This window comes from Mytilus galloprovincialis, chromosome 8, assembly GCF_965363235.1.
Source record: "Mytilus galloprovincialis chromosome 8, xbMytGall1.hap1.1, whole genome shotgun sequence".
NCBI classification, from domain to species: Eukaryota; Metazoa; Mollusca; class Bivalvia; order Mytilida; family Mytilidae; genus Mytilus; species Mytilus galloprovincialis.
Genome location: NC_134845.1, coordinates 43,032,596 through 43,058,886, shown reverse-complemented (window position 1 = coordinate 43,058,886; position 26,291 = coordinate 43,032,596). Strand labels below are relative to the sequence as shown.

General features: G+C 32.4%; 1 protein-coding gene across 1 annotated transcript; it reads left to right on the top strand.

Moving 5' to 3' along the window:
- Positions 1-26,139, top strand: LOC143042000 (inverted formin-2-like). Its single transcript, XM_076214201.1, has 14 exons — positions 1-875; positions 8,789-8,904; positions 9,372-9,531; positions 14,457-14,638; positions 15,169-15,248; positions 15,886-16,469; positions 16,911-17,074; positions 18,041-18,205; positions 19,219-19,476; positions 21,494-21,675; positions 23,156-23,279; positions 23,906-24,070; positions 24,533-24,614; positions 25,584-26,139. Exons 1-14 carry the CDS (start codon positions 422-424, stop codon positions 25,742-25,744), a joined length of 2,877 nt encoding a protein of 958 aa, XP_076070316.1. The 5' UTR covers positions 1-421; the 3' UTR covers positions 25,745-26,139.
- The last annotated feature ends 152 nt before the right edge of the window (positions 26,140-26,291 follow it).

Sequence of the window (26,291 nt, the reverse complement as noted above, 5' to 3'; positions counted from 1 at the left end):
TATGTATGCGAAGATTGCTTGGTGAAAGAATAGATTGGGCATTAAACCAAGAAAAATATTATAATTGAACTAAAGATTAACGGTTGTCTGTGGGTGAACAAATTATCATTGTGATGGAATTTGAAGCACGTGCATGAATAACAACAAACGCATATGATGATGCAGTACTGTGTAACATTTGAAGTGCATTTTTATCAGTAAACAGGAGTGTGTACACAATCTTCAAAATTTTACAAAGAACCGTGTTGAAATATATAGATAAACAAGAAAACTTTTATCGGATTACATGATTACTGAAGATATAGATATTGATATTTTATGTTTTGACTGATATACACAGTATATTTAGATTGTGATAACATTTCTGGAGGAATTTGTGCTCTGATTTAATAAAGGAGTAGTTATTACACAGACGTTGAAGATGAGTATGAGAGAGCAATCAAAAGAGGAGAAAAACAGTCGTTTTGCAAACAAAAGAAAACAAAAACGGGCTCAGAGACATAGATCCGATGGATTTATGGTTGGTAAAGATATCGATAGTTTGGAAGATGACGACGAAATTAAAATGGATGCTGTTAATTTTCTCATGTGGCTGAAAAATCCAAATCTTCAAAATTTGGTAAAATTAAGGAAATGTATTAAATCCAACGATGTTGACTGGATGACAGAATTTCTACAGTTTGACGGCCTAGGGATGCTATTCCAATGCCTTAAAAACTTAGGGGCTTATAAAACCCATCATCTGTCGGATATGGTTCTGAAGTTAGAATGTATAATGTGTATTCGAGAGGTGGTCAACTCACAAAGTGGTGTAGATTGTTTATTGAAAATAAAGGAAAGAAAAGACAACATTTTTGGGCGGAGATTTGCTTCAGGTATGTTTCACGTATAAAAGAACAATGAAGTTTTTATTTTTAAACGGTTTAGTCAATTAAACCAGAACTATACCCATAATGGTTCTATATATACAGAAAACTTTAAATAAATTTTGAGGGGCGAATCGATTTTGACATGAATAACTAAAGCAATTAAATTATAATTAAATCACGAGTTTTTATTTCTTCCTCAACTTATTCTTTAATAGCCTGATATTTTTAAGAACGTTACAAAAATAATTTTGAAAGTCACATTTTTCGGAAACCGTAATGGAACGTTTTATGTAAATTTTGAACTCTAATTATATATACCCTTGTTACAAGTGATGATAAAGATCAATCGATTTTGACATAAATAACTAAAACAATTGAATTATAATTAAGTCACGTGTTTAATCATTCTTCCTCAACTAATTCTGTGCATGATCTTCTTAAGAACATTATGGTCACTTTTTGCGGAAATCATTATAGAAAGTTTTCTTTGTACACTAATTATGGCTATTATTACATTTGACGATGAAGTTAAGTGTTGCACTTCTAATTGCAATTGTTATGCAGTATTTTTATTTCGATATTAACAGACTACAATAAGATGTTCAACCCTTCCTTGTCTATATTAAAATGGACTAAATGTGCACTCTGGCTTATCTACTATCTCATTGAGTAATCAGTCTCAATAAAAAGGAAAGTACATACATCATGTACATTAACCAAGTGCCATGGCGGTCGAGTTACATCAAACTTTCTGGTCAGGCCGGGTATTATGAAATCACAGAAAATTCAAGAACAAAATAATCCAATAATCTGTAGTCTTGTTGTCAAAGAAATATACAAGTAAATTCACTAATCTATTTATTAAAATTCCATTCCGGACACTATTTACATAACATACAGTTTACAAAAATGTATAATTGAAATATTCATTAGCAAATTACTTTCACATGGTATAAAATCGGCAACAGTGTCTAATACTGTACACACACTAAAACCCACGCATAGCGTCCAATCCTATGCGGACAAAACCACGCAACAGTGTCCAATACTGTGCGGACAAAACCACGCTTCAGTGTCCAATACTGAGCGGAACCACGCAACAGTCTCCAATACTGTGCGGACAAAACCACGCATCAGCGTCCAATACTGAGCGGAACCACGCAACAGTCTCCAATACTGTGCGGACAAAAAAAATATAAGAAATAATAATAATTCCAAAGCTATCAGTAATCTGCTAAGATATATCTAAAAATGTTATCTAGAATAACAATAATCCTTTTTAAATAACGTTTCACATTGTATTGTTCTTAAATTTCTTGCCTTCAATCCCCCCAAACACTAAAACAGAGAGCTCTTATATACCTATGATCTCCAAATATTCTCCAACTCTTTGTTTACAAAAATAAAACATATAAATCAAATAAAAGTATTTACTATGTGACCTTGGAGAAAAATGCTATCTTAATCTCTTATAGCAGGATAGCCATTTGACTTAATGACTTTAACAGACGATAATCAAAACGTTCATATGACAAAATTAATTACAGTGGACATAAAATTACACTTGTACATTCCTTCCCCTCTAAAGGATGACTGACCTCAGTCATCGAACTCTTACTTCTATATTAAAACTTAATGAATAAAACAGATTAATTGTTCAAATAAAATCCAGCATAAACATGGCATTATAAATTGTCTGCACTTGTAAATCTTTTGTCTTAATTTTTTGAATGTTCATTGACTTCACTATAACGGTACAAGCTGCCAAGGCAGAACAGTCTATTTCTTCTAAATTCAATCTGTTTGAATATTGGGTACGGCTTCTACTTAATGTTTCTTTTACCCCATTGAAATAAGAAAAGTCTCTTTGTGTTAATCGATGATAATAGATATGTTTCTTCTGTAACAACATGAGAAGAACTATTCATATCACCAAATGTCAAAGTATCTGATATAGAAATAATGTCATCACCAGTTTTGTCTTCTTTGTCTTCAGATTTATTGGCACTGTCCTCAACAAGCTGGAAGTCATTTGAGATATCACAAAACGTTTTGTCCAAATTATCTAAATGTTCCTTTTCATCTATTAAAATTTCATTGTCCGAGACATCACTATATAGAATTAGAGAAAATGTTGTATAAGGGTCTTCTGGCAGTGGTTCCTCATCAGAAAGCTCATCAATTTCCTCAAATGTACCAATGTTGGTATCCTTGAATAGTTTAACTGGTTTTGAAGTCAGATTCAACACTTTAAACACAACATCCTTGTCACAAACCAAACTTTTGCCAAGACTTTTGCCGGTAAAACACTCTATTTTGAAGTTGATTGACTCTTAGGTTCAATGATCCCAATCATCCCATTAACATCTCCGTTTACTCTTCCAAAACAAATCATTTCTGATCTAGCTGGTATATAAACTGTTTGAATTAAATTCACCCCGTACAAAGAACTTGATGCGACGCTATTTTGATCACTACTTCCTATGAACTTTACATACATATAATTCCAGTAAGCAGCTTCATCTTTCATATCAATAACTATTCCAATTCGTTTCATAATATCAGTTCCAATAATGGCATCATATAGCAAATTCTCAACTACATACATATTGTGCACAGACACTTCCGAATTAACACTAATTTCACATTCAAGAATTCCAGTAATATTAAGAGGCTGGCCGGTTGCCGAAACAATGTGTTTATAATTCGGTTTAACATTTAAAAGTTCAATATTTGGCACCATATTTTTGTTGACTAAAGAAACAACTGCTCCTGTATCAATTAACAAGGTTGCGTCTCGCATGAAAACTTTTCCTCTTATTTTAATTCCTTGCACATTATCAGGAATAATAGAATTAATTTTAATTGTATCATTAAAATCTAAATTATCTACACAATCACTTTGGAAATGTTGAACATCAGTCCTATTCAAAAACGAGGGATTTTTATTTACACAAGTGGCCGCCTTCCCCTCTATGAAGGAAGCCGGTCTTAGTTTAAACCAGTTTGTCCACCTCCCCTTTGCTGTTGTTGTATCCCTTGTTTAGCAGGGCAGTACCGCGCAATATGGCCTATCTTATGACAGTAATGACATATCGGCTTTCCATCTTCTGACCTTAAACCACTTCCTCTAGGATTTCCTTGTGCGAACTGGGTTGTACTACCCTGTCCTGGATATGATTGAACACTTACACTATTCATTTTTCTCTCCAGCATATCTAATTTTTTAGTTACATCTTCAAGTTTTTGAATAACACTTGCATCAGCGGACACTGCATTTACTGCGCAAGCAGTACTCACCTCTTTTATGCGTGTAAGCCGTTCATTACACTCTTCCCGTTTGGCAATTCGAAATGCCTGCTCAAAGCTCTGGGGGTCGCTCATCATAACAAATCGTCTTAAACTAGGATGAAGTCCTTGCAAAAAGTGTTCCATAGCTAACCTATCATGCTCGTCAAAAGACACGCCACTATGTGTCCGTCTTGCCAGTTTTAAGATTGCATTTCCGTAGTCTTCAACACTTTCACCAGAAATCTGCTTCCTCTGAAATAACTCACTATAGTACATACGCTCAAGTTCTTTTGGGCAAAATCTTTGCTTTAACTTTTGCACAGCTGTATCAAAATCATTTTGAATTTCCCTGTCTAAATCCTCGAAATAGTCAGCAGCTCTAGCTCCCCCTCAGGTACGCAGGCAACATTTCTCCCTTCCTGCCATCACTCCAACGATTGGCTCGGCTGATCCTATCAAATATTTTAATCCAGCTTTCAAATTCTTCCCCAACGTCTCCAAAAAATTTCGACGGTGTTACTTGTGATTTCACTTCAGGCAAATCTCTGCGCTCATGAGGTGTAGATGAAATTGGTGTTCGCACTACAGACACAGATGGAGCAGGTGAAAGACTTCTATTTCTAGTTTTCCTAGTACGGCCCATAATTACGTATTCAAATAATCAATAATGAAAATATAATGACGAAACACTTACAGTTCAGAAATATATTAACGTACATCCAAAAGTTATATCTGGTAGTCCATATGTTGAATATTATAATCCACTAGTTGTTCTTGTTGTATCCCACTTCTGACACCAAAAATGCCATGGCGGTCGAGTTACATCAAACTTTCTGGTCAGGCCGGGTATTATGAAATCACAGAAAATTCAAGAACAAAATAATCCAATAATCTGTAGTCTTGTTGTCAAAGAAATATACAAGTAAATTCACTAATCTATTTATTAAAATTCCATTCCGGACACTATTTACATAACATACAGTTTACAAAAATGTATAATTGAAATATTCATTAGCAAATTACTTTCACATGGTATAAAATCGGCAACAGTGTCTAATACTGTACACACACTAAAACCCACGCATAGCGTCCAATCCTATGCGGACAAAACCACGCAACAGTGTCCAATACTGTGCGGACAAAACCACGCTTCAGTGTCCAATACTGAGCGGAACCACGCAACAGTCTCCAATACTGTGCGGACAAAACCACGCATCAGCGTCCAATACTGAGCGGAACCACGCAACAGTCTCCAATACTGTGCGGACAAAAAAAATATAAGAAATAATAATAATTCCAAAGCTATCAGTAATCTGCTAAGATATATCTAAAAATGTTATCTAGAATAACAATAATCCTTTTTAAATAACGTTTCACATTGTATTGTTCTTAAATTTCTTGCCTTCAATCCCCCCAAACACTAAAACAGAGAGCTCTTATATACCTATGATCTCCAAATATTCTCCAACTCTTTGTTTACAAAAATAAAACATATAAATCAAATAAAAGTATTTACTATGTGACCTTGGAGAAAAATGCTATCTTAATCTCTTATAGCAGGATAGCCATTTGACTTAATGACTTTAACAGACGATAATCAAAACGTTCATATGACAAAATTAATTACAGTGGACATAAAATTACACTTGTACACAAGTAACATTATTAAAGTCTATTTCTGATCAGTCTTCTCTTATAGATAGAGAGCATATCATATAAAAATTATGGAATTGTGTGTGGTATGATTACCGATGAGACAACTTGTCACCAGACAAATTGGCGAGGGAATTATAAACAATTAGGGATCAATGCACGGTCTTCAGTAATAAGTATAAGTCCAGCACCGTATATCCAGATATGAAAGTATTTCAACAATGACAAAATGTTAACAATGCAAAAAGTAAACCAAAAGTCTAATTTATACTGAAACAATAGACAGAAAGAAACAAAATCGACATGTCCGACACAGCAATTATTAACAATCTTCTTCCTTGAGACAGGCACATGTAAGCGAGTTTCGAGTATATTATGTTTGTGACCGCTTTGACTCTCCCCTTTCCTTGGCCAGTGGTGTGTCAGTAAAACAGAAGATCAAACTGTATTAATGTGTAGAATACAGTTGAAAAGGGCTTGACCCATTAGATAGGCACAAAAAATAACACTCGTGACGAAAAGAAAAAAGCATATAAAAAGAAAAATATACATAGCATCGACCATTTTCTGTTTAAGAAAGATATTTTAAAGCAAAAGCAAATTTTAAATAAACACCACACTCAATGCAAGCTAGCGAACAATAAACCACTGCAGCGAACAATAAGATGCATCAACCTAGCGAAGAAAAAGCCTGGTTCAAAAACCATGTTTTTTCGACTAGCTTATCAATAGGATTAAATTAATGTTGCGAGACTCTATTTAGAGAGAGTTCTAAGTTCATGACTGAATGTAAAGATAATTTTAGTGAGTTCGGTGACATTTATTTTAATGGTTTAAACGCGTATATCGCTATAATAAATCATTCCTGGTAAATAAGATTGTTAAGTTGTGGTCATAATAAATCAAAAACACAATGTTTTCAAGGTTGCTTCTTTTATTGATATTTAAAACATCTGTGGCAAAGGTAGACAAAACAAATGTTGACAAAATAGAGATACCAATAATACCACCATTTATCATCTTTCTATCCAAAAAAATCTTGTAAGGATCGCGTATATGACATTTAGTGTTTAAGTCTGACATTAAAAAGGGGAGCTGCCCTATCCCGATCTACTATTCAGTTATTATTATTATTTTTTTTTTTAATTCGATGAACATTTTATGTTCTCATATTTCAGTAAAGTTTGGGAATTTTTTTCTTCAAATAATGCATCTTAAATATTTTCGCTACGAGGCAGCACTCACACCAACAAAGTGGAAAGGGATTATTTTAAGTTGTAATAACTTGTTTCCCAATCCATTATAAATAAATATGTTTAAACTAAACCGTATCAAAAGAAAAAGATAGACAATTTTTCATAACAGATGTAGCCGGATTTACGCAAACAAAATAAAAAATATCAAAACATGTAAAATCATATTCTTACTGCGTTTTAATCACTAAATAATTATGCGTTATTCGCTTGTATGTTGTTACATTTATTTTGTATATTTCGTTACATAATAAGTGCTAGTACATGCAAAAGTGTAACTGACAGTACTTTTATTAACAAAGAGAACATCGCAAGATCATGATGGATAAGATGTCAGACAGTGAGAAATAAATTGTTTCTCAGGTTTTACATTGTGTATTACCTTGTGTTATGCACGTGTGCATCCTTACATGATTTATTTTACCTTGCAATTCATGTCTTTTCTTTGTCTATCATTATACCAAGAATTTTGTATAAAATTGTGTTTTTGCAAATCTTTCGTAGTAATTTGACATTTAAGAATAATTGGCATATAAATTGTGAAATCACATTAACTTAGAAGAACCTTAACATCTGATTGATTTAAATGCAACAATTTTATCAAATTCACGTCGTAATTTATTTATCAAATGTTATCAGACGAAAGGGCAAACAACATATCTATGCAAATATGTTTAACTGTTCTACAAAACCTAATTGATTGATGTATTGAATTTTTGTTGCATAACGTCCAGTGGCAAATATTTCGTGAACGTTCAGACGAGATCAAACAAGCAATACATATAATAGTCAGATCCTGTAATAGGGGTTGTTATTGAAAAAGAGTAAATTGGATATATATAAGTATAGAAATTAAGCCTTGCGTTAGGCCACATGCAGAGCACTCAGAGAGATATTTAAATGGCTCTTTGTACTCTCCCTTCTCGAAGCATTAGTAAAGGTGGCACGGTAGTATTTGCATTCCAGAATTTAGGTTGCTCTTTTGTGTACCCTACTTAGGTTAATGTATCTACACAGTGTGATTGGACAAAAAATACAGTATCAACTGAACATACTTTCTCAAACTGAGGGATGAATCAGGTGTAGAAAAATATGAAATAATTTTACATACAGATGAAAATGAATTTTTGAGAATTTTTTAAAATTTTGTATTCACTGCACCATAAAAGACCTAAAAGTACTAGTGGCCTTAGGTTTTTAAAAATAGCAAAAAAAGTAAACGGTCATGATACGTATTCAAATTCATTTCTGAATAGTAAAATGAAAAAACTTCAGTTAACTGTGAATGTAGAATTTTTTGCAGTGTTAGAAAGTGGTGAAAATTCTAAAAAGGCTATCATTATCCCTTATGGGCCAGGAAATACTACCGTGCCACCTAAAACGTCTCCATTACGACAGGACGTGTATGCGAATTTTAACTCTCTAATAACTTAACGGACGCACCTCCTTGGTAAGTTTTTATTAGTCTACCGATCGGAAGAAGACCTAGAGTTAGCATATTTCTATCTCCTCAGGTCCCCTAGGGACGAAAAGCTAATAATTTTAGTTCAATTTTAAATTGATTAATCAACCCAATGTAAAATTTTGTAAGTTCAGCTCTAGACACATACAATGTAATGGTCAAAATTCAAAAGAGGGACGAAATATACCAGACGGACAGTCAAACTCATAGATGGAAAATAAATGCAAATGATTACTAAACTTAATGTTTTATAATTTCAGCCCTAGACACAAACAACGTAATGGTAAAAATGCAAATGTTTGAACTTTTGTCAGCTCTGTGTGTTTACTCTAAAGAAGGTTTCTATCTGACATTAGATGCCATGGAGCAATACAGGGTAATATTAATAACCACGTTTTTATATTTCTTATTGTATTCCTTATGTTAATTTAGTATTTGAAAAGATCAAAGATAATTTTTAGGCTATTGTCATAACTGAAAAATGTGCATATACGCGAAATATTTCAATATGACAATCTTTTAATAGTTGAGCTATGCCGTTCGAAAGTGAATTCGGGTGGGGTTGCGCTTACCAAATTATTATATATTCTTTTTTGGACCATAAAGACATTTCAGTGTCTTCAATGAGATAACTGACATTTTTTATTGGCGGGGAAACCGGACTGGCCAGGAGTATCCGGAGTGAATACTACTGTGAGATATTGATATGCAATTCAGTATACTTTTTTTTTTATATACAAATAGATAATCTTACAATAAAACCTAACAAATCATTTAAGTATTGGTAGTTGTGACTGCCAAATGAATAAATTTATTGAAGTTCTGTTATTAATTTTTTTTTAGATCTGGAGAAAGCTGCCATATAAATTCAGTCTTCTGATTAAGGAACTTCGTGCTGCCGATCTGACAGCGTACAGGACAACACTGATGGCTTTGGTCAATTCTATTGTGGTATCAAACGAAGAACTTCATGACCGACATCGTGTACGATGCGATTTCGTATGTACGTGTAGTTTTATTTTTTTATTTTATGTCCGATTTAATGATTTTCATTGAGCAAAGTTGACTTGAACGTCCAATAATTGACCTGAGGCTTTTTAAGGTGGAGCTAATGCAGCTCCATATACTAGTATTGTTAAGTGCTATTTTTTTCTACATGTTCTACTTGCTACAGAATTATATACCTCTAACGTTACCTACTTGGCCGTATTCATTTCGAACTCCTTGATCCGCATCTGCATCCGATCGTTCGTTGGTTCGTCGTTCACGTGTCCATATCGTTTCATATTTACCTAACAAACAACTAATCATTAAATTGTTCATATCCCAGCTTCCTTACAATAAATAAATGAAAGGACAATTATACTCAAAGAAATGAGGGTCGTATGACTTATTTCTATATTTGTTATTTTTTAGCGGTTTTTTCTATGTCGTAGCAACCCATTAATCAGTATTCTTAAATTTTGGCCCATTGTTCTCTATTCTGTAAATCCATCCTTGTAATCATAAATAAGGACCACTTACTATGAGGCATGCGCAAAATAACATACAGTAACCAATTACACTGTGGTTCACTTATACAAGTTAACGTTTGACATTTACGCCACATGCATTCATTATAATTTCACATGTTTCCGTATCCTATACTATTTAATATAACTATTGTATGATGTAACATGTCCAATTATCAGGATGTAACCTGACTAGACATATTCATATATTTATATGAAATTTCTAAATAATTGAACGCAAGTTCTCCGTAAAAAGACACAAATATACAATGCCACGACAAAGTGTCTAGAATCTAGATAAGTTTATGATTGTGTCCAAAAGAGTAGACATTTCACAGTTGGTTCGTAATTCACGTGTGTGTAGTAAAGTCTGAATTTTAATTAAATGAACGTAAAAGCATTTTTATCAAAAAACATATATCATACATTTGTTCAAAGTCTTGTTAAATTGAATAAGAAATATATTAGGTTGTTATTACAGAAGTATGATTCCAATAGGAACTAATGAATAGGAAGAGCGTTTCAGAGCCAATAATACTTTTAGAGCAAACAAATTTTGTCTGGTGTTGTCTTATGTGTCACATCTTAATGATTTATTGTTATTTGAAGCATTTGGAGTTGATGTCATTTAATGAATGGCTATTATCTATTTTGAATTTATTGAACCATAAAACTAATTTTTGACTCTTCACATTGAATAATCCGCGAAGCGGATTATGTAAAATGTGAAGAGTCAAAAATTAGTTTTATGGTTCAATAAAATCAAAATAAATTATTGCCATTCATTATAAATAAATTTCTATCAAAACTAAGGCTCAAAGAACTTTTAATATTATTTATATTAACAATAACAACGTACACACATGTTGGCGTATGAATACACAACGTCAAAGTGGGCGTGTCGCCATAAAAATTGACAACATTGAAAATAAAACTAATAAATTTAACCAATCAGAAGACAGTATAAACACAAAATTTATTTATATTTTAATATTTCTGTTTGTTTTTAAAGAATCTGCACGATTCAGAGTTTGAAATACTGTATAAATATCTGTCTTCTTTTGAAGACTATATATATATTGCGCTCTAGATAATATAGAGAATGGAAATGGGGAATGTGCCAAAGAGACAACAATCCAACCAAAGAGCAGAAAACACTGAGCCGTCTTTTTGTGTTATTTTTGACGTTTTGTTGCTGTTTTGTTAAAATATCATGACCCATATCTTCTTTTATTCATACTTTCAGAATGTGTTGACACTATTATCCAAAATTACCAGTTGCCCTTCAAATCTTTATTCTTTTTGGCTTAAAAAGCTCGTATTGAGAGTTTCAATGTTGTACCATTTTACCGCATCTGTTCTGTAAAAATGTTCTTCGAGAATTGTACAATCGTACGAAGTTTAGTATTTAGTTGCTTTTGCATGAACGCTTGTTGTGTGGAATGTAGTCGGAAGTACAGCCACCGATATCAGAGTTTTCATATCTAAACTGCCTCTATTCTTTGATACGATTTTAACTTTTATTGATTTTTATTGTGCAATCTTTTTTATGCAAGAACACTTTTGCTATTCTACTGAAAGAAACGAAAACGTTGGGATTAAGGCGTTAAAAGCGAATCCATCCTTTATGTGAGCAAATATAAAAAAAGAAGATGTGGTATGATTGCCTTTGCGACAACTGTCTGCAAGAGACCAAAATGACAGAGACATTAAGAACTATAGGTCACCGTACGGCCTTCAACAATGAGCAAAGCCCATACCGCATAGTCAGCTATAAAAGTCCCCCGATATGACAATGTAAAACAATTCAAACGAGAAAACTAACAGCCTTATTTATATATAACAAAAATAAAAATAACGAGAAACAAATATGTAACGCATAAACAAACGACAACCACTGAATTACAGGCTCCTGACTTGGGACAGGCAAAGTCTGGAACAAAGTATGTTTTTATCGTTAGTTACATGTTATTGTTTTATTTTTATTTGTTTTGTCTGTTTTACTTGTCAAAACTCGAGATGGTTTACAATCTGAAATAGTGTGTAGTCAATGAACTTTTTTGAAGGACTTACTGTCTTGACATCTATTTGCTGTGCTGTTGTTGTCGTTGGGTTGATTTGTCATTGACGTATTAACTTTAATATCTTCTTTTTTCATATTATGGATACCGTATTTTATAACATTTCATACAAACATTTAGTTATAAACACTTGTAAATTTTCATTTCATGTATTAATATAAAAATATAAAACAACACGTTTAATAATTTATTGCGTCCGAAGCGCTTTTTTGGATTTACCTTCATTAGGAACGCTCAAAGCCAAACATTTGAAATCCGAAGATGTATAAGTACCGAAAATCGTTGAAGAGCTATATATGTTAAAAATACCTAAAATAAATAGCCAAATTCATCTAAAGCCAACTTTGCCTGAGGGAGTTCAAACCTTAGTTTCATAATAATTTCAAAATTTATAAACGGACAATTTTAGTAAAGTTTGTTTAATCATGTCAGTACCGAAGCACTGACTACTGAGCTGATGATACCCTCGGGGACTGATAGTCCACCAGCAGAGGTATCGACCCAGTGATGTAAAAATATAAAACAACACGTTTAATAATTTATTGCGTCCGAAGCGCTTTTCTGGATTTACCTTCATCAGGAACGCTTAAAGCCAAACATTTGAAATCCGAAGATGTATAAGTACCGAAAATCATTACTGTATGTAATGAGATAAGTACTTGTATAACTAAAGGTACATTTTTATTATCCAAGCCTTATTTGACATATTATGTTATAAACATTGTAAATATTACGTTTTATGATTATGAAGTGACATTCGGATCACAATGAAAGTTTTAATTCACTCGATTGCTTGAGCAACACGCATTATTTCGCTTTCTACCTTCACTTTGTAGTCCCATAATGTAACTTTATAATAATTTCGTAAACGATTACTTTAAATGTTAGGCATCACCGCCCCCCCCCTCTCCCCCCCTTTTTTTACTTATCCCTTTGGGTTTAAAGGCAATACATATATACTTGTTGCAATTCAATAATATGAATAATTAATATGTTAACATTACTGAGCTGAAGAAAACAGAATTCCACGTCTTTCTTTCTCTAACACAATGGAGAAGATTTATGTGAAGTTTAAATGTGCAAAATGCGTGTTGTTATGATTTAATTTGTTTGACGAATGAAACTTTCTACATGTCTACAAGTGTCCACTTTTCATTTCATACAAAATAAATGTTCAACATCTGTTCATCTTCTTGTAAACAGCTGTTTTCAGTTCAAAATAAACATTGTAAACATCGGAAATAATGAACATACTAATCAAATATGTTCCATTAAATTAGTAGTATTCTTTTTGACTATTGTACTAATTGCATGGCGATTTCAGCAGAGCACGTGTACGTATATTTGCGACTATCGAATAAAATTGATCTGAAAATCTATTATAATTGAATTTTAATTTTTTGTTTTTTTGTGATAACGTTTTTACTTTTACAGAAAATACAATTGTCCTCAGTGAAGTGTTGATGAGAAATTAGTTTCATTGTTTTTCTGTCTAGTAATTCGAACAATAGTTACATGAACAAAAACAAATAATTTATATTCCTTTAGTTATATTATATTCGAGATGACATTTATGTGTTAACGAATGTATACAGACTGAAAACCATAATCAAACACTCAAACAAATATAGTTTCATAGTTTATTAAAGAAAACTCAGCCGCAGAAGACTGCGTAACAGGAGCATATTATACACAATATAAATAACAACATATTTCATAATACATACAGTATACATTTTTAAATTATACAATAAAACTTTGTTTATTTCAATTTTAAATCAGACAAGCATCTTTTCTACCTTTTGAAAAAAAAATTGACAGCTTAGACACCACATTATTATTACAATATTTAAGCATGCCCAGTACTTTTTTAACATTTGGATATTATAAATAATATGAGGTATGAACTTCCCCCTTAAATCTTTAACTTCACAATTGGTACATATACATATATAGTGGTACATACCCCCAAGACCAGCTTTACAAAATGGACAAATTCTCTCATTTCGTGGTACATTTCTCCATCTTCCTGTTAAATGGGAAACACACACAGCCACTCCGAGTACACTGATGCCTTCTCTTGGAACAATAAACTAATCAGGTTCGATCAAATCTTGATGAACAAACCCATAATTATAACTATATTTATAATGTAAACATTATAACTATATTTATAATGTAACATTTATAATGTAAAAGATACAACTTTAGTGTGCTGGATTTTCCTGATGTGTTGAATACCCATTGGTGGCCATGAGTCGAGTTGTTGTCTCTTTGACACATTCCCCGTTTCCATTCTTAATTTTGACAATGATTTTATGAATTATATTTTACAGCACTAGGAATTCTTGATATTTTGATACTGTTACGACAAGATGTTGATCCAAATTTAACCGTGCAGTGTGACGTATTTGAAGAGGAATTAGCAGCTGACAATGAGGCTCTGGAAGATCTTAGAGAACAAAGTTTAGTTAACATTCAGGATCCTAAAGCACTTTTTGATGCTATTGACAAGAAGGTAGAATATTGTAAATTATTTGAGTTAACATTTCTTAATTATTGGGCTATATTGATTTAAGAAAATAACTCTGCATAATACATAGAGATTTTATTTTAAAATGTCTGGGATTAATGTTTTATTATGAGTATATTTTCAATTCGATTCAAGTCATAAATATTAGATAATTTGCTCGAAATATACGAAATAACTTCTAGACTATTCAGCATGAAGTAAAGATATTGAACGTTTAGTGCATTCTCAGTTTCTTTTCGACTTATGCGTTCGGATGTCACTTTGGTATCTTTCGCCTAATTTTTGTTGTAGTTGAAAAAGATAAACAATAGAGGATGCAAGAAACATTTGTTTTCTTTTAGAAATTTAAAGAAAGTCGAAAAACTTTAGAACATAAGTTTTAAAACACCCTCATTGACTTTATTACAGGTTTCCCATAAACCCCTGTCTCACTCATTGTTGAGTATACTGTATAGTCTGTTTTAAATTGATCTTTATCACAGTTACACTTAGTATCTATCATAATTTTATTGCAGGTTTCCCATACACCCCTGTCTTACTCATTGTTGAGTATACTGTATAGTTTGTTTCAAATTGACCCACATCATAGTAACAGGTAATATTTTAAATATAGTTTATATGATATAATCTTTAGCCATATATTAGACATGTTAATTTTATTACGTCAAAGTTTAAACATACAATGCAGGTTAAACTTATTTTTAAGATCGCAAAGAAATCGCTTGACATACAAATTTTATGATAACTAGTAACCCCCCGCGCAATGCGTTGTAATGTGTTTGGGGGATTAGAACCTCTGTTCTTTCATATTCTCTAGCTGTGGTAAAACATATGTAATCAAAGGTGTTTTAGTTCTGAGACTGTTATTCGGAATATGTTTGCTTGGGAAACTATGGTTTTCGATGAAAGTGTGTAATGATAGTTTTTCCCGCTCCTTCTATACATTAATAAACTAATGAGATAGCAATGTCGTGTTGCAATATGTGAGGGCATCGATAAGCGATTTAAGAGAGACGTGTCTGCAGAACCAGTATATTTAGTCACTTGTGCGGACTGTTTTAAACTATCAATTTTGTAATTGATGCCTTGTTTTTGTTAGGCAATACAAACACAAAATAAATGCTACTCTCAGTGCTACATGCATTATGATAAAACGTTTATAGTTAAATTGAATTTTATTTCAATAACATCTTCCATTGTACAATATTTAACGTTTTTATTTTTTAATGTAGTGAAGCCACATGGACTTTGGTAGAAAAACTTACGCAACAAGCAATAAGTTTAGATTCTTCAGAATCTCACCTTAAAAGAGGCTTATCAATAAAAACACTCCGACGAGAGGATAAAGAAGTTCAAACCGATGACGACCTTCCTCGCATGCGAATGTCAGTGGCTAATAGAAACAAACTCGCAACAGAAGCAATACAAGCCGTTTCATCAGCATATTCACAAGCAACAGCGGATTTACCAACTAAAGAATATAAGGGTTCTACTGCTGCAATGCCTATGACCTCAGGACCAATTGTTGTGCCACCGCCTCCTCCCCCGCCACCACCACCTGGCGGTATTCCTCCTCCACCTGGTGGTGTTCCTGCTCCACCACCACCGCCTGGTGGTATTCCTGCTCCTCCACCTCCGCCTGGTGGAGTTCCTGCACCGCCGCCGCCTCCAGGAATGGGAGGACCTCCACCTCCGCCTGGTGCACCAGGGGCACTGAAGCCTCCAAGCCCTCCTCCGCCAGCAATCACAACACCGGATCCACATTGTAAAATGAAGATCTTCAACTGGAACAAACTACCTCCTGCCTCTTTTAAAAGTAAATATGGATACGATACCTTTCAAACCAACAATATAACTAAAATTGATCTTTGAAAATGTTTCGTTGTAGCAAAAACTTTTACAGTTCTCATAAGATAATTCTAATTTGAGATGCGGTTAATTTATAGTACAGAAAGAAGATAAAAAAAATTGTTGTTTACAATTCTAAAGAAGAGTGAACTATCCTATTAGATTTTTTAATTTAAAATTATTATTACTGTATCTTTTAGTCTTTTTAGATACATCTTATTAACATATTTCAACAATTATCATTACTTCATGAAACTAACTTTTCGTGACATGCCAAGACCAATAGAACTTGCTAATCTTTGGTCATAATACATGTATAAATATCATTTATCGGCTTGATGTATTGTCACTAAAGAATAGTTCATATATATCATTCAGTTTAAATAACAACTTCTAATTATATTCACAGAAACCAGCGTCTGGGCAGATGTCCTTGGTATGGAGGACAAGGTAGACGTAGAATATCTGAAGTTAGAGGAATGGTTTTCACAAAAGCAAACGGCGCCAGCTGTTCTATTGAAACCAGAAAACAATCAAGCACAATTAGCAAGAAAGCATTCCACTTCACAAATGGTATAATATTGATAATACGAACACTTTTACCCGGATTCGTGCTGGATAAAAAATTCCAAAAAGCAATTTAGCATCATGCCTCTATAAGTATAAATTGAAAATGTAGTACTGGTTTAGTGTAGGACAAAATATCAATGATAGATTGCATATTTTCCAATAAGCTTTAATACATATAGTTTGACATACGTTAATTATTCTAAATGGTTGGTTTTTTTTTTTTTTTAATTTAAGCAGTTTGCGTTCTGCTAGTAGTAAAGATAATTGCTTCGAAAACTGCAAACATTATACGTTAACAGCCAATCAGTCTACATTATTGCTGATATGTTGTTGTTGCGTCAGGATTTCATGTGCACAGTGAAATAAAATTCCTAACAAGTTTTTTTTTAATAAGTTAAATATTTTGAGGAGAAAAAAATTAGTTGACTGCATAACAAAATTTCACAAATCGGAGATCGACATGGACGTTTATTTTACATAGTTATTATTGCCGTTTATATAAGATATGCTTCAAGGCAGTTCATTGGGTAAACAACATCCGTAGAATAAGCAATTTCTAGATTAATGTAAGCAAAAACATTATCAAGGTAATCGTTAGTTTCATATAACCTTTAAATTAGATGGCGTTAAGACGGATCTTTACTGAATTTGGTCATGAACTGTGATTTGTAGCAATCAGGAACAAGCCTGCTATTATAAGCGCACATGCAGTTCCCATACCTGCATGTTGTTGGTAACTTTATTGCAACATCGATGTTTCATATTGAATTGTCGTGGTTTTTTTTAAAGCTGACTATACCGTATGAGTATTACTCGGTGGTGAAGGCCGTGTGGTGATCTATATTGCGTACATCAACGTAATTTGAAATCTGTTTGATAGGTTTTTTTTCTGTACAATCTCACTCTTATATAGATATTGTCAAGAAGAGCTGTCAAGTTTGCATTAAACATGTATGTTTCGTCTTATAGATTTCCTTACTAGATGCAAAGAAAAGCATGAATGCGAATATATTCCTAAAACAGTTCCGTAAACCCCCAGATGTGATAATACAATTAATAAAAGAAGGAGATCCGAGATCAGTTGGTGTAGAAAAACTTAAAAGTTTGAACAAACTTCTTCCTTCGTGTGATGAGGTAAGGCGAAATTATTTTTATCTATGAAGTGTTTAAAAAATTGTGATACTATTTCGATTTTAGATTATGAAATATCGAAACTGTTATTGACCTAAGCAAATTTCACCAAACTATGGAAATAGATAAGAATTTAAGAGGAACAATGCATTATATTCAGTGCGAGTTCTGCTAACGGTACATTACGAGTAAAAGATACAAAGACCATTTTATTGAACACAAAATAATAAGGCATGCCTTTCTCGCCAAAAGTATGTTCTTAATTAGGATTGCTGTAGCAAGAGTTTTTACAAAGTGAACATTAAAAAATCATATATCAAAATAAAAAGGTCAACGATGGGAAAATAGATGGAAAGAAAACATAGTCGACAAAACGCAACATACAAATTAAATATTGAGCAACACGAACTCACCAACACGTGGGGATGACTAAATGTGCACTGGAAGGGAAAATTTATCCTTATTATTTGGAGGTACCCATCATGTTGCGCTTGGTTAGTACATATTCTGTGATGACACAATCTATAAAAAGTGGACGTGAGGGTTGTTGCAACAATGCCAAAGTTTTCGTTTTAAAATCTACCATCGTATCTTTTAAATATGATCTACATTTGAAATTTATTGTATAACAATTCTTTGAAAATGAAGGCACCAGTATTATTAAACCTAGTAATAAACTCTTTGTATTTTAATAAACTTCAGGACATTTTTGTTTTTTTGGAAAACGGCGTTTCATGATTTTTTAACATATTTTAGAGCATATTGATTAAAATAAAAATTGTTTATATCATATTTCGGAACAGGCAAGTAAAACTGCCCGGGGGAACTCCAAAGAGATAAATATTAAATATGTGCAATGAAAAAAATATTAGGACCGATATCAGTTCACTGTAAGTCTGCCTGCCATCCAACAATAGTATAGTAATATACTTTAGACATCTATTCTGATTTTAATACGCGAATGTCTTTATCAATTAAATTTAATTTGTTTATCTAAATTGCAATATCTCTTACAGGTAGACACCTTTACACAGTTTGAAGGAGACAAAGAGAGACTTGGTGATGCTGAAAAGTTTTTCATGGAATTAATTAAACTTTCAGAATATGAATTACGGATTGAAGCAATAATTTTGAAAGGAGAATTTAATTCTTTGATTGGATCAATAAGACCAAATATTCAAATTCTGAATCAAGTTTGTAGAAAGCTTTATGACAATCATTCGATCAAATCATTTTTTCGTTATATACTTCATGCAGGAAACTTTATAAACAAGGTGAGTTTTCCGAATGACCAATTGAATTGTTACTTTCGAAACAAAATGAATAGTTTCATATCTATCTTCATGCGTTTTCGGTCTTATACATCCTTAGCTTTAAAATGTTTGGGTTTTATTATGAATATAAATCCAGAAAGTGCTTTGGACGCACGTACTTAAATGTTATTTTCATTTCAATTTTCATTCCCAAAATATTCCTTAGCTTCATGTGTTTACATCGAAAAAACCTGATAGAGATGTCATAATCTAATGTCTAGAAAATTCCGATGATAAAGAATTGATTCAATGTTTAATGCACCTTATGTTTTGTATCAGTCAGATTATGATAAATCTCAAAGGAGTACGAAGGTTAATTGAATGATACATAAGAAGTGATAAAAAGGGGATCTATTAGTGTCATTTCTAAAGCAAGAAACTTAGATTTCTACAACCAAGTTAGTAAAAAAAAATCTAACTATGGAAATCTATCACACTTTCAGGGGGAAATACCTACTCCATTGCTTAAATGGTTGATCCCTAGATAGTAGTTAAACAAACGTAGACGATTTTAATTATATTCATTCGTTTTTCGCTGTTAAATGATTCATCGGAAGGGTTGTGTGGAAGTCTTTTTAATAAAATATACCGGTTCCTCCAGTAACAATGTGCATACATGTATGAATAAGATATAATATTATGTAACTTTACTAATTCTGTCAAACGTTGATCATGTATCAAATAGTCTCACTATTTTTGCGCATTTATTAATGCAGTTTAAACTAAGTAAGTCTATTTTGCATTTAAATCAGTTAATTTTGTTTGATAGTATTTTCATAAGAAGTAAAATGGCAAAAATACCAAACTTCAAGGACAACTCAAAACTGGAAGTCCCTTGTCAAATGTGAACATTAAAATCTTAAACACTTAAATGAATGAAAAACAACTGTCACATTCCTAACTTGGCACATGCATATCCTCGTGTAGGAAATGGTGGACTAAACTTGATTTTATAGCTAGATAAACATTTCATTAGTTACAGTTCGGAAAGACGGGAAATAGTTATCAAAGGTACTAGGATTATAATTTAGTACGCCAGACGCGCGTTTCGTCTACATAAGACCCATCAGTGACGCTCAGATCAAAAAAGTTATAAAGCCAAACAAATACAAAGTTGAAGAGCTTTGAGGACCCAACATTCCAAAAAGTTGTGCCAAATACGGCTAAGATTATCTATTCCTGGAATAAGAAAATCCTTAGTTTTTCGAAAAATTCAAAGTTTTGTAAACAGGGAATTTATAAAAATGACCACAGTATTGATATCCATGTCAACACAGAAATCGTGTTATTGAGTGATGTTTAAATGTGGATAATGCATTCCAAGCCCAGTATAACGAGACTACAAATATATTGGGTTAAAAAAACAACAGTAGGAGAAGATTACAAGGAGATAATTCCAACAAAACAAACAACCACATAGCCAAAAACGTCAAATATTCATCAAACAAAAACATAACCGCACAAAAACATACGATTGAACAACACGAATCCCACAAAAATTCAGGGGTGAACTCAGTTGGTGGAGATCGGCAAGTAGCTCTCGTGCCACTAGGTTTTCTTGCAGATAAAAATCCCCATGCAAGTCCTATACGGGAATGTCAATATTGAGGAAAAGGAGACAGATTTGTGATTACGACAAGTAGAACATATCTCTGATCACCTATAGCACAGATATTCTGTTAATAATTGTTGACCAAGTCATGAAAAAGTTAAAACAACAACATATACCGATTTTCGAGGGAAACTCCCTTTTAAAAATGCAAAATAAAGAGCTCTAACACATCAAACGAATGGAAAACAACTTGTCTCAATATTTCAACATTTATTTCAATTCATCCACATGTTCATACAAAGAGTTTGAGAACTATAATTTTCTGAAAGCATTAATTAAGATATTGAAATTAGCTGATAATATTTCGATATTTTTTTTCATCTTACTAATTCGTCTTTTTGATATGTTTAGTCATTTATATTGTAGAAAAATAATTGTGGAAATGCAATAGGATTTAGAATAAGCTCACTGAAAAAGCTTGTAAATACAAAATCTAATGTACCTAGAATGACATTACTACATCATCTTGTGGAAGAAACGGAAAGAAAAAATAAGGATACTTTAGGTTTTGTTGATGATTTACTTGACCTTCTCCAGAAAGCTGCCAGGTAAATTTTGATAATAACAATTTGATTAGTACAAACATAAATCGGTAAAAGTCTATCAACCCAGACTTTTTAAAATGTTAAAAAATCATTGAAAAAAAATTCGAGTCAAAGAAAAACTCAAATACTCATTTAAGCAAAAGTTTATATTCAACAAAACAATGACCACACACAATGTTCATCTGCGGCGGAACGTAAAGTGTCAATTACGAAAATCTTGTGTCATTTGTTGAAATACACTACCTGAGTGTTTTGCAACCTAGCGTCTGCCGAAACATGTAGTATAATTTTAGAAGAAAATCATTAAAGATACCCGGATTATAATTGTGTACGCCAGACGCGCGTTTCGTCTAGAAAAGACTCACAAGTGAAGATCATTGAGGACAAAAAAAACATAAATACAGATAAGGTGATCCATTTGTAGGGAAAATAACATCCTTAGTTTTCTGAAGAATTTAAAGTTGTGAAGTTGTGTTAACAGTATGATTATACATATAACCATATAAATGATATTTCATGTCAACACAGAAATGACAACTAACGGGCTGTTGATAACAGCAAGGAAAAGATCATCAAAAAACATGAAAACAAACATAATATTATCTAAATGTAGCAAGTATAACTATTGTTCTTGCCATAAAAAAAGTACATTTTAAACTAGTATCGCTATGATAACATATAATATATTATATTTCATATACAAAATACAGAATACAGAATATTATCCTCGGCTTTATACATTTCTAGTATTTTGATTGAGTAACACACGTCGTTTCAAAACCCATACCCCTGGGTGTTTCTAACATATATCCGGACGTTGCTAACCATAACCGGGGGGGGGGGGGGTCTTCACGCGCTTGTTTCTTAGATCCATGGTTGTGGCTTGTGAAATATAGAATCTGTAGGTTATACATGATGTATGTGACTATATATTTCATTTGTACTCATTTTAGTAAAAGCATCACTTGGCTGCCAATGAATTAGACTACTGACCTAGGTATGCAAATGACCACCGTTGGCGTCACGCCGTCTGTGATGTAACTCTCACAGCATTAAGCGCCAAGTTCGACCCATTCTAGTTTCTGTCTCCGGATTAAAAACGTCTGATATTTGACTACCTGTAGGATTCTACCACAGGTAGTACCCTTCATCCCGTTAAAAAAATTCAAATTCCAAAATTTCAATAACAGATTTTAAGAAAACGAAAAAACAACAACGTTGCTTTCACGTTACACTTTGTGATCGAATTAAAATCGTTATCTAAGTTAATATCTGCATATATACATATTCCAACACTCTTCATTACCCTGTGCACCCTTTGGCTACGCCTCAGGGTAAACTTGTATACTGCAAGGTGTCAAAATATCCATATCTACGGATATGAACGTAGATAACTTATATTACTGCAGATGTTTTGATTTCAGTGCCACTGTCTCATTGACGTTTATCTCAAATAACCTATTTTGTACCTTGATTTTTTTAGATTTACATTAGCACAAACCGTAGCAGAGTTTAACAACCTTAAAAAGCACGTCCAAAACATAAAGAGTAAAGTAGATAAGGTAGAAGATGAGGAAGTCAAAGGACAATTTGCTGATTTTATGGCTGTAAGTTTTGATATTTTTCATTTATCTACAAAAAAAACCTCTTTTGTTGATTTATATTCAAGCACATCGAATATATTTTAAAACAGACAGAAGATGCCAAGGGAACATTGCAAACTCGTAAGTCGGCGAAAAACTGAAAATACCTTGGCAAAATACGAAAACGAAAAAGAAAAAAAAGGTCCACAAAGCACTAAATAAAGAAAACTTGTGATTGAGCACCATAAATCAAGATTGAATCAGGTGCTCCGGAAAGGTTTACAAAAAATACTACTTTAAAAGGCTTCATAAATGAGGCATTGTATTAAGTTTATTCCTATAACACAGATTATTGTTGCAGTTGTCTTTCTTATAGATTATGATATGACTGTTTATTCGCTACACGATTGATAAAATTTTGAACATTTCTTGGTTTATTGACTGAAATAAATTCAAAGCAATAAATATGATAAGTAATAAGTCTAAATGACCTTGCTATTATTTTAACGATTTTTTCTTTTACAAAAATGCTCTCAATATGCAAACTAGGGTAACTATAAAAAAGAAGATGTGGTTTCATTGCCAATGAGACAACTGTCCACAAGAGACCAAAATGACACACACATTAACGTTTTTTTTTCTACTAATAGGAAGCTATGAATGATTTGGAAGACGTGGAAGAGGGAATAAGCCGTGTAAAGGCATTATCTACTAAGATGGCTGAACACTTCTGTGAAAATGAAAGATCATTTAGTTTGGATGAATTTTTGGAAACATTCAAAGAATTCACTGAAAATATCAAGACCTGCCAACAAGTAAGATCCTATTTGTTTTAATCATTAAAATCTATTTTAGTTTAAGCATTTTGTATTGGTGACATAACTTCATTGCAAACTTTTAGAAATGAACCGTATGGCTATAACTCTATGCTCCTCTATTTCAAGTTTAATGATATGGATCCATGTATTCAAAAACCAATACATCATGAGATATTTTTTAAATGCTATGAACACTTATATAAAACATCATTTAACATTCTATTTTTAACTGATTTTGTTATACTAGTACTGCATTTATATTTATTGACATTGTGTTATCTTACTTCCAACCGTTGTTAATTATTTTATTATGTACTACTTGCATTATTTTTTTTTATACCTGTCTTTAAACATTTTTTTTTAGTAAACAAATAAGCTATAAATAAGCAGTTATTGAAAACAATAATATTGAAATGTAAAGTTGATTCATTATCTTTCATTTCGATGTATCACTTGAAGGAACTGACAACACAGAAAGAACAACTGGAAACTGCAGAGAAAAGACGGAAAGTACAGGAAGAAATATATAGCAAAAGGAGAAGTAAGTAAATTAACAATACTAAAGAACAGCGAAGCAATGCATTTGCAGTCTTCTGATGTTTGATGGATTGGTGGCTGTCAAACGTACTGAGAAATACAATATGATGCAGTAAATTAAGACAACAGTAGTTTACAATATTCAAATCTCGTAGATCGATTAAAATGGGACAAATCCTGTTTACTAAGAAAAATGAATGGAACCATATCCTTTAAATGAGCCATACTGTCTGAGTTTGTCGATAGAGTACAAGTATCCTGTAATGCATGTTTTACCCGCTATGAGCATCCTGACTCCGTCAAATTTCAAAGTAGGACTCAACATTAGATGACTTTACTGGAAACTAAAGTTCTAGAATCACAAAACATGTCGCTATAATAATAGTGAGTAAAGACAACACGTATACTTTTCCGTAACCTAAACGTGGTGATAACCTTACAACTTATGTAATGTCGATTTCTTTCGTTTGCAGTAACAGTGACTGTATAATGGCATCAATGTTTATTTGATAATAAATTAATTACACGTGTGAAATTGGAGTTTTTGTCAAATAATAAAAGATTAGTTTTGTTATGCAGATTTAGGATTTTATAATAGGTGTGTCATTGTTGTCTCATGCATATAACATGATGGTTGAATCTTATTGTCTACATACTACGTAAATATAGTATCAGTAGGCAAGGGTCCAAAAAATAGCTTTGTGAGTATATAATGCAAGAACTTAAATATCACAATAAGTTACATGGGAGTCTACATAATAACTATGGTTTTGAATGAGTCACGCGTGGTATTACGACAGAACTTTTGTCAGAGACCTACATATTGCATGGAAATGGAATTTAAATACATGTTTTATCACTTTTTATAACCTTGGTAAAAAGAAATAGAAAATTGTACAATTTCTGTATTTTATCCGATTTATATTGGTATTTGCAGAGACAATTTGCAATAAGACAAGTTTTTCTATTTCAGGTGGTAACTTTTTACATGCCAGTAAATCTGAGGACAAGAAGATTGTTGATAGCATTGTTAATGAAATTAAACAAGGAAAAGTTCTTCGTCGTCTCTCCTTAAGAAAGAAGGAACCTGTTCCGCTCAAATTAAATATACGTCGCGAAGTCAGTCATTTGTAGTCATAGATATTGGTAGATACAGAGACATTGCGTCATTTCATTTAACCAAATGATAACTATATTCTGTGATATGATATTTTTAACAGTATTTTATAACTGGACAGTGTTCAAATACATTTTCTTGCCAAACTTATTCTTCAGTTTATATCTGTATCATTGCTGAACACAATTTCATTGCGAGTCTTGTGTATATGTAACTTAACTGATTGAACATTTATATTTGAATGTAATTTTTATAAATCATAAGTATTAGATATATCTCTGCCACATTATTTGAATTGCCTGTACAGTACTTTTATTGTCTTCTAAGATTCGAACAACTTTTGTATTTTAACGATTATATCTGTTCTATTTTGTTCTGAAAAAATATGCAATAAATTCACTGTTATTCAAAATTCTAGCTTTGGTGCACTTGTTTTGCTATAAAATGGTCATGACGTTATGTGGTAAAAAACAAGTCATGATATATTCCTGCTAGACTTATAAAACACAATAAGCGTTTACATAACAATCATCAGTGGCAAAATACATAAACATTGTTGCATTA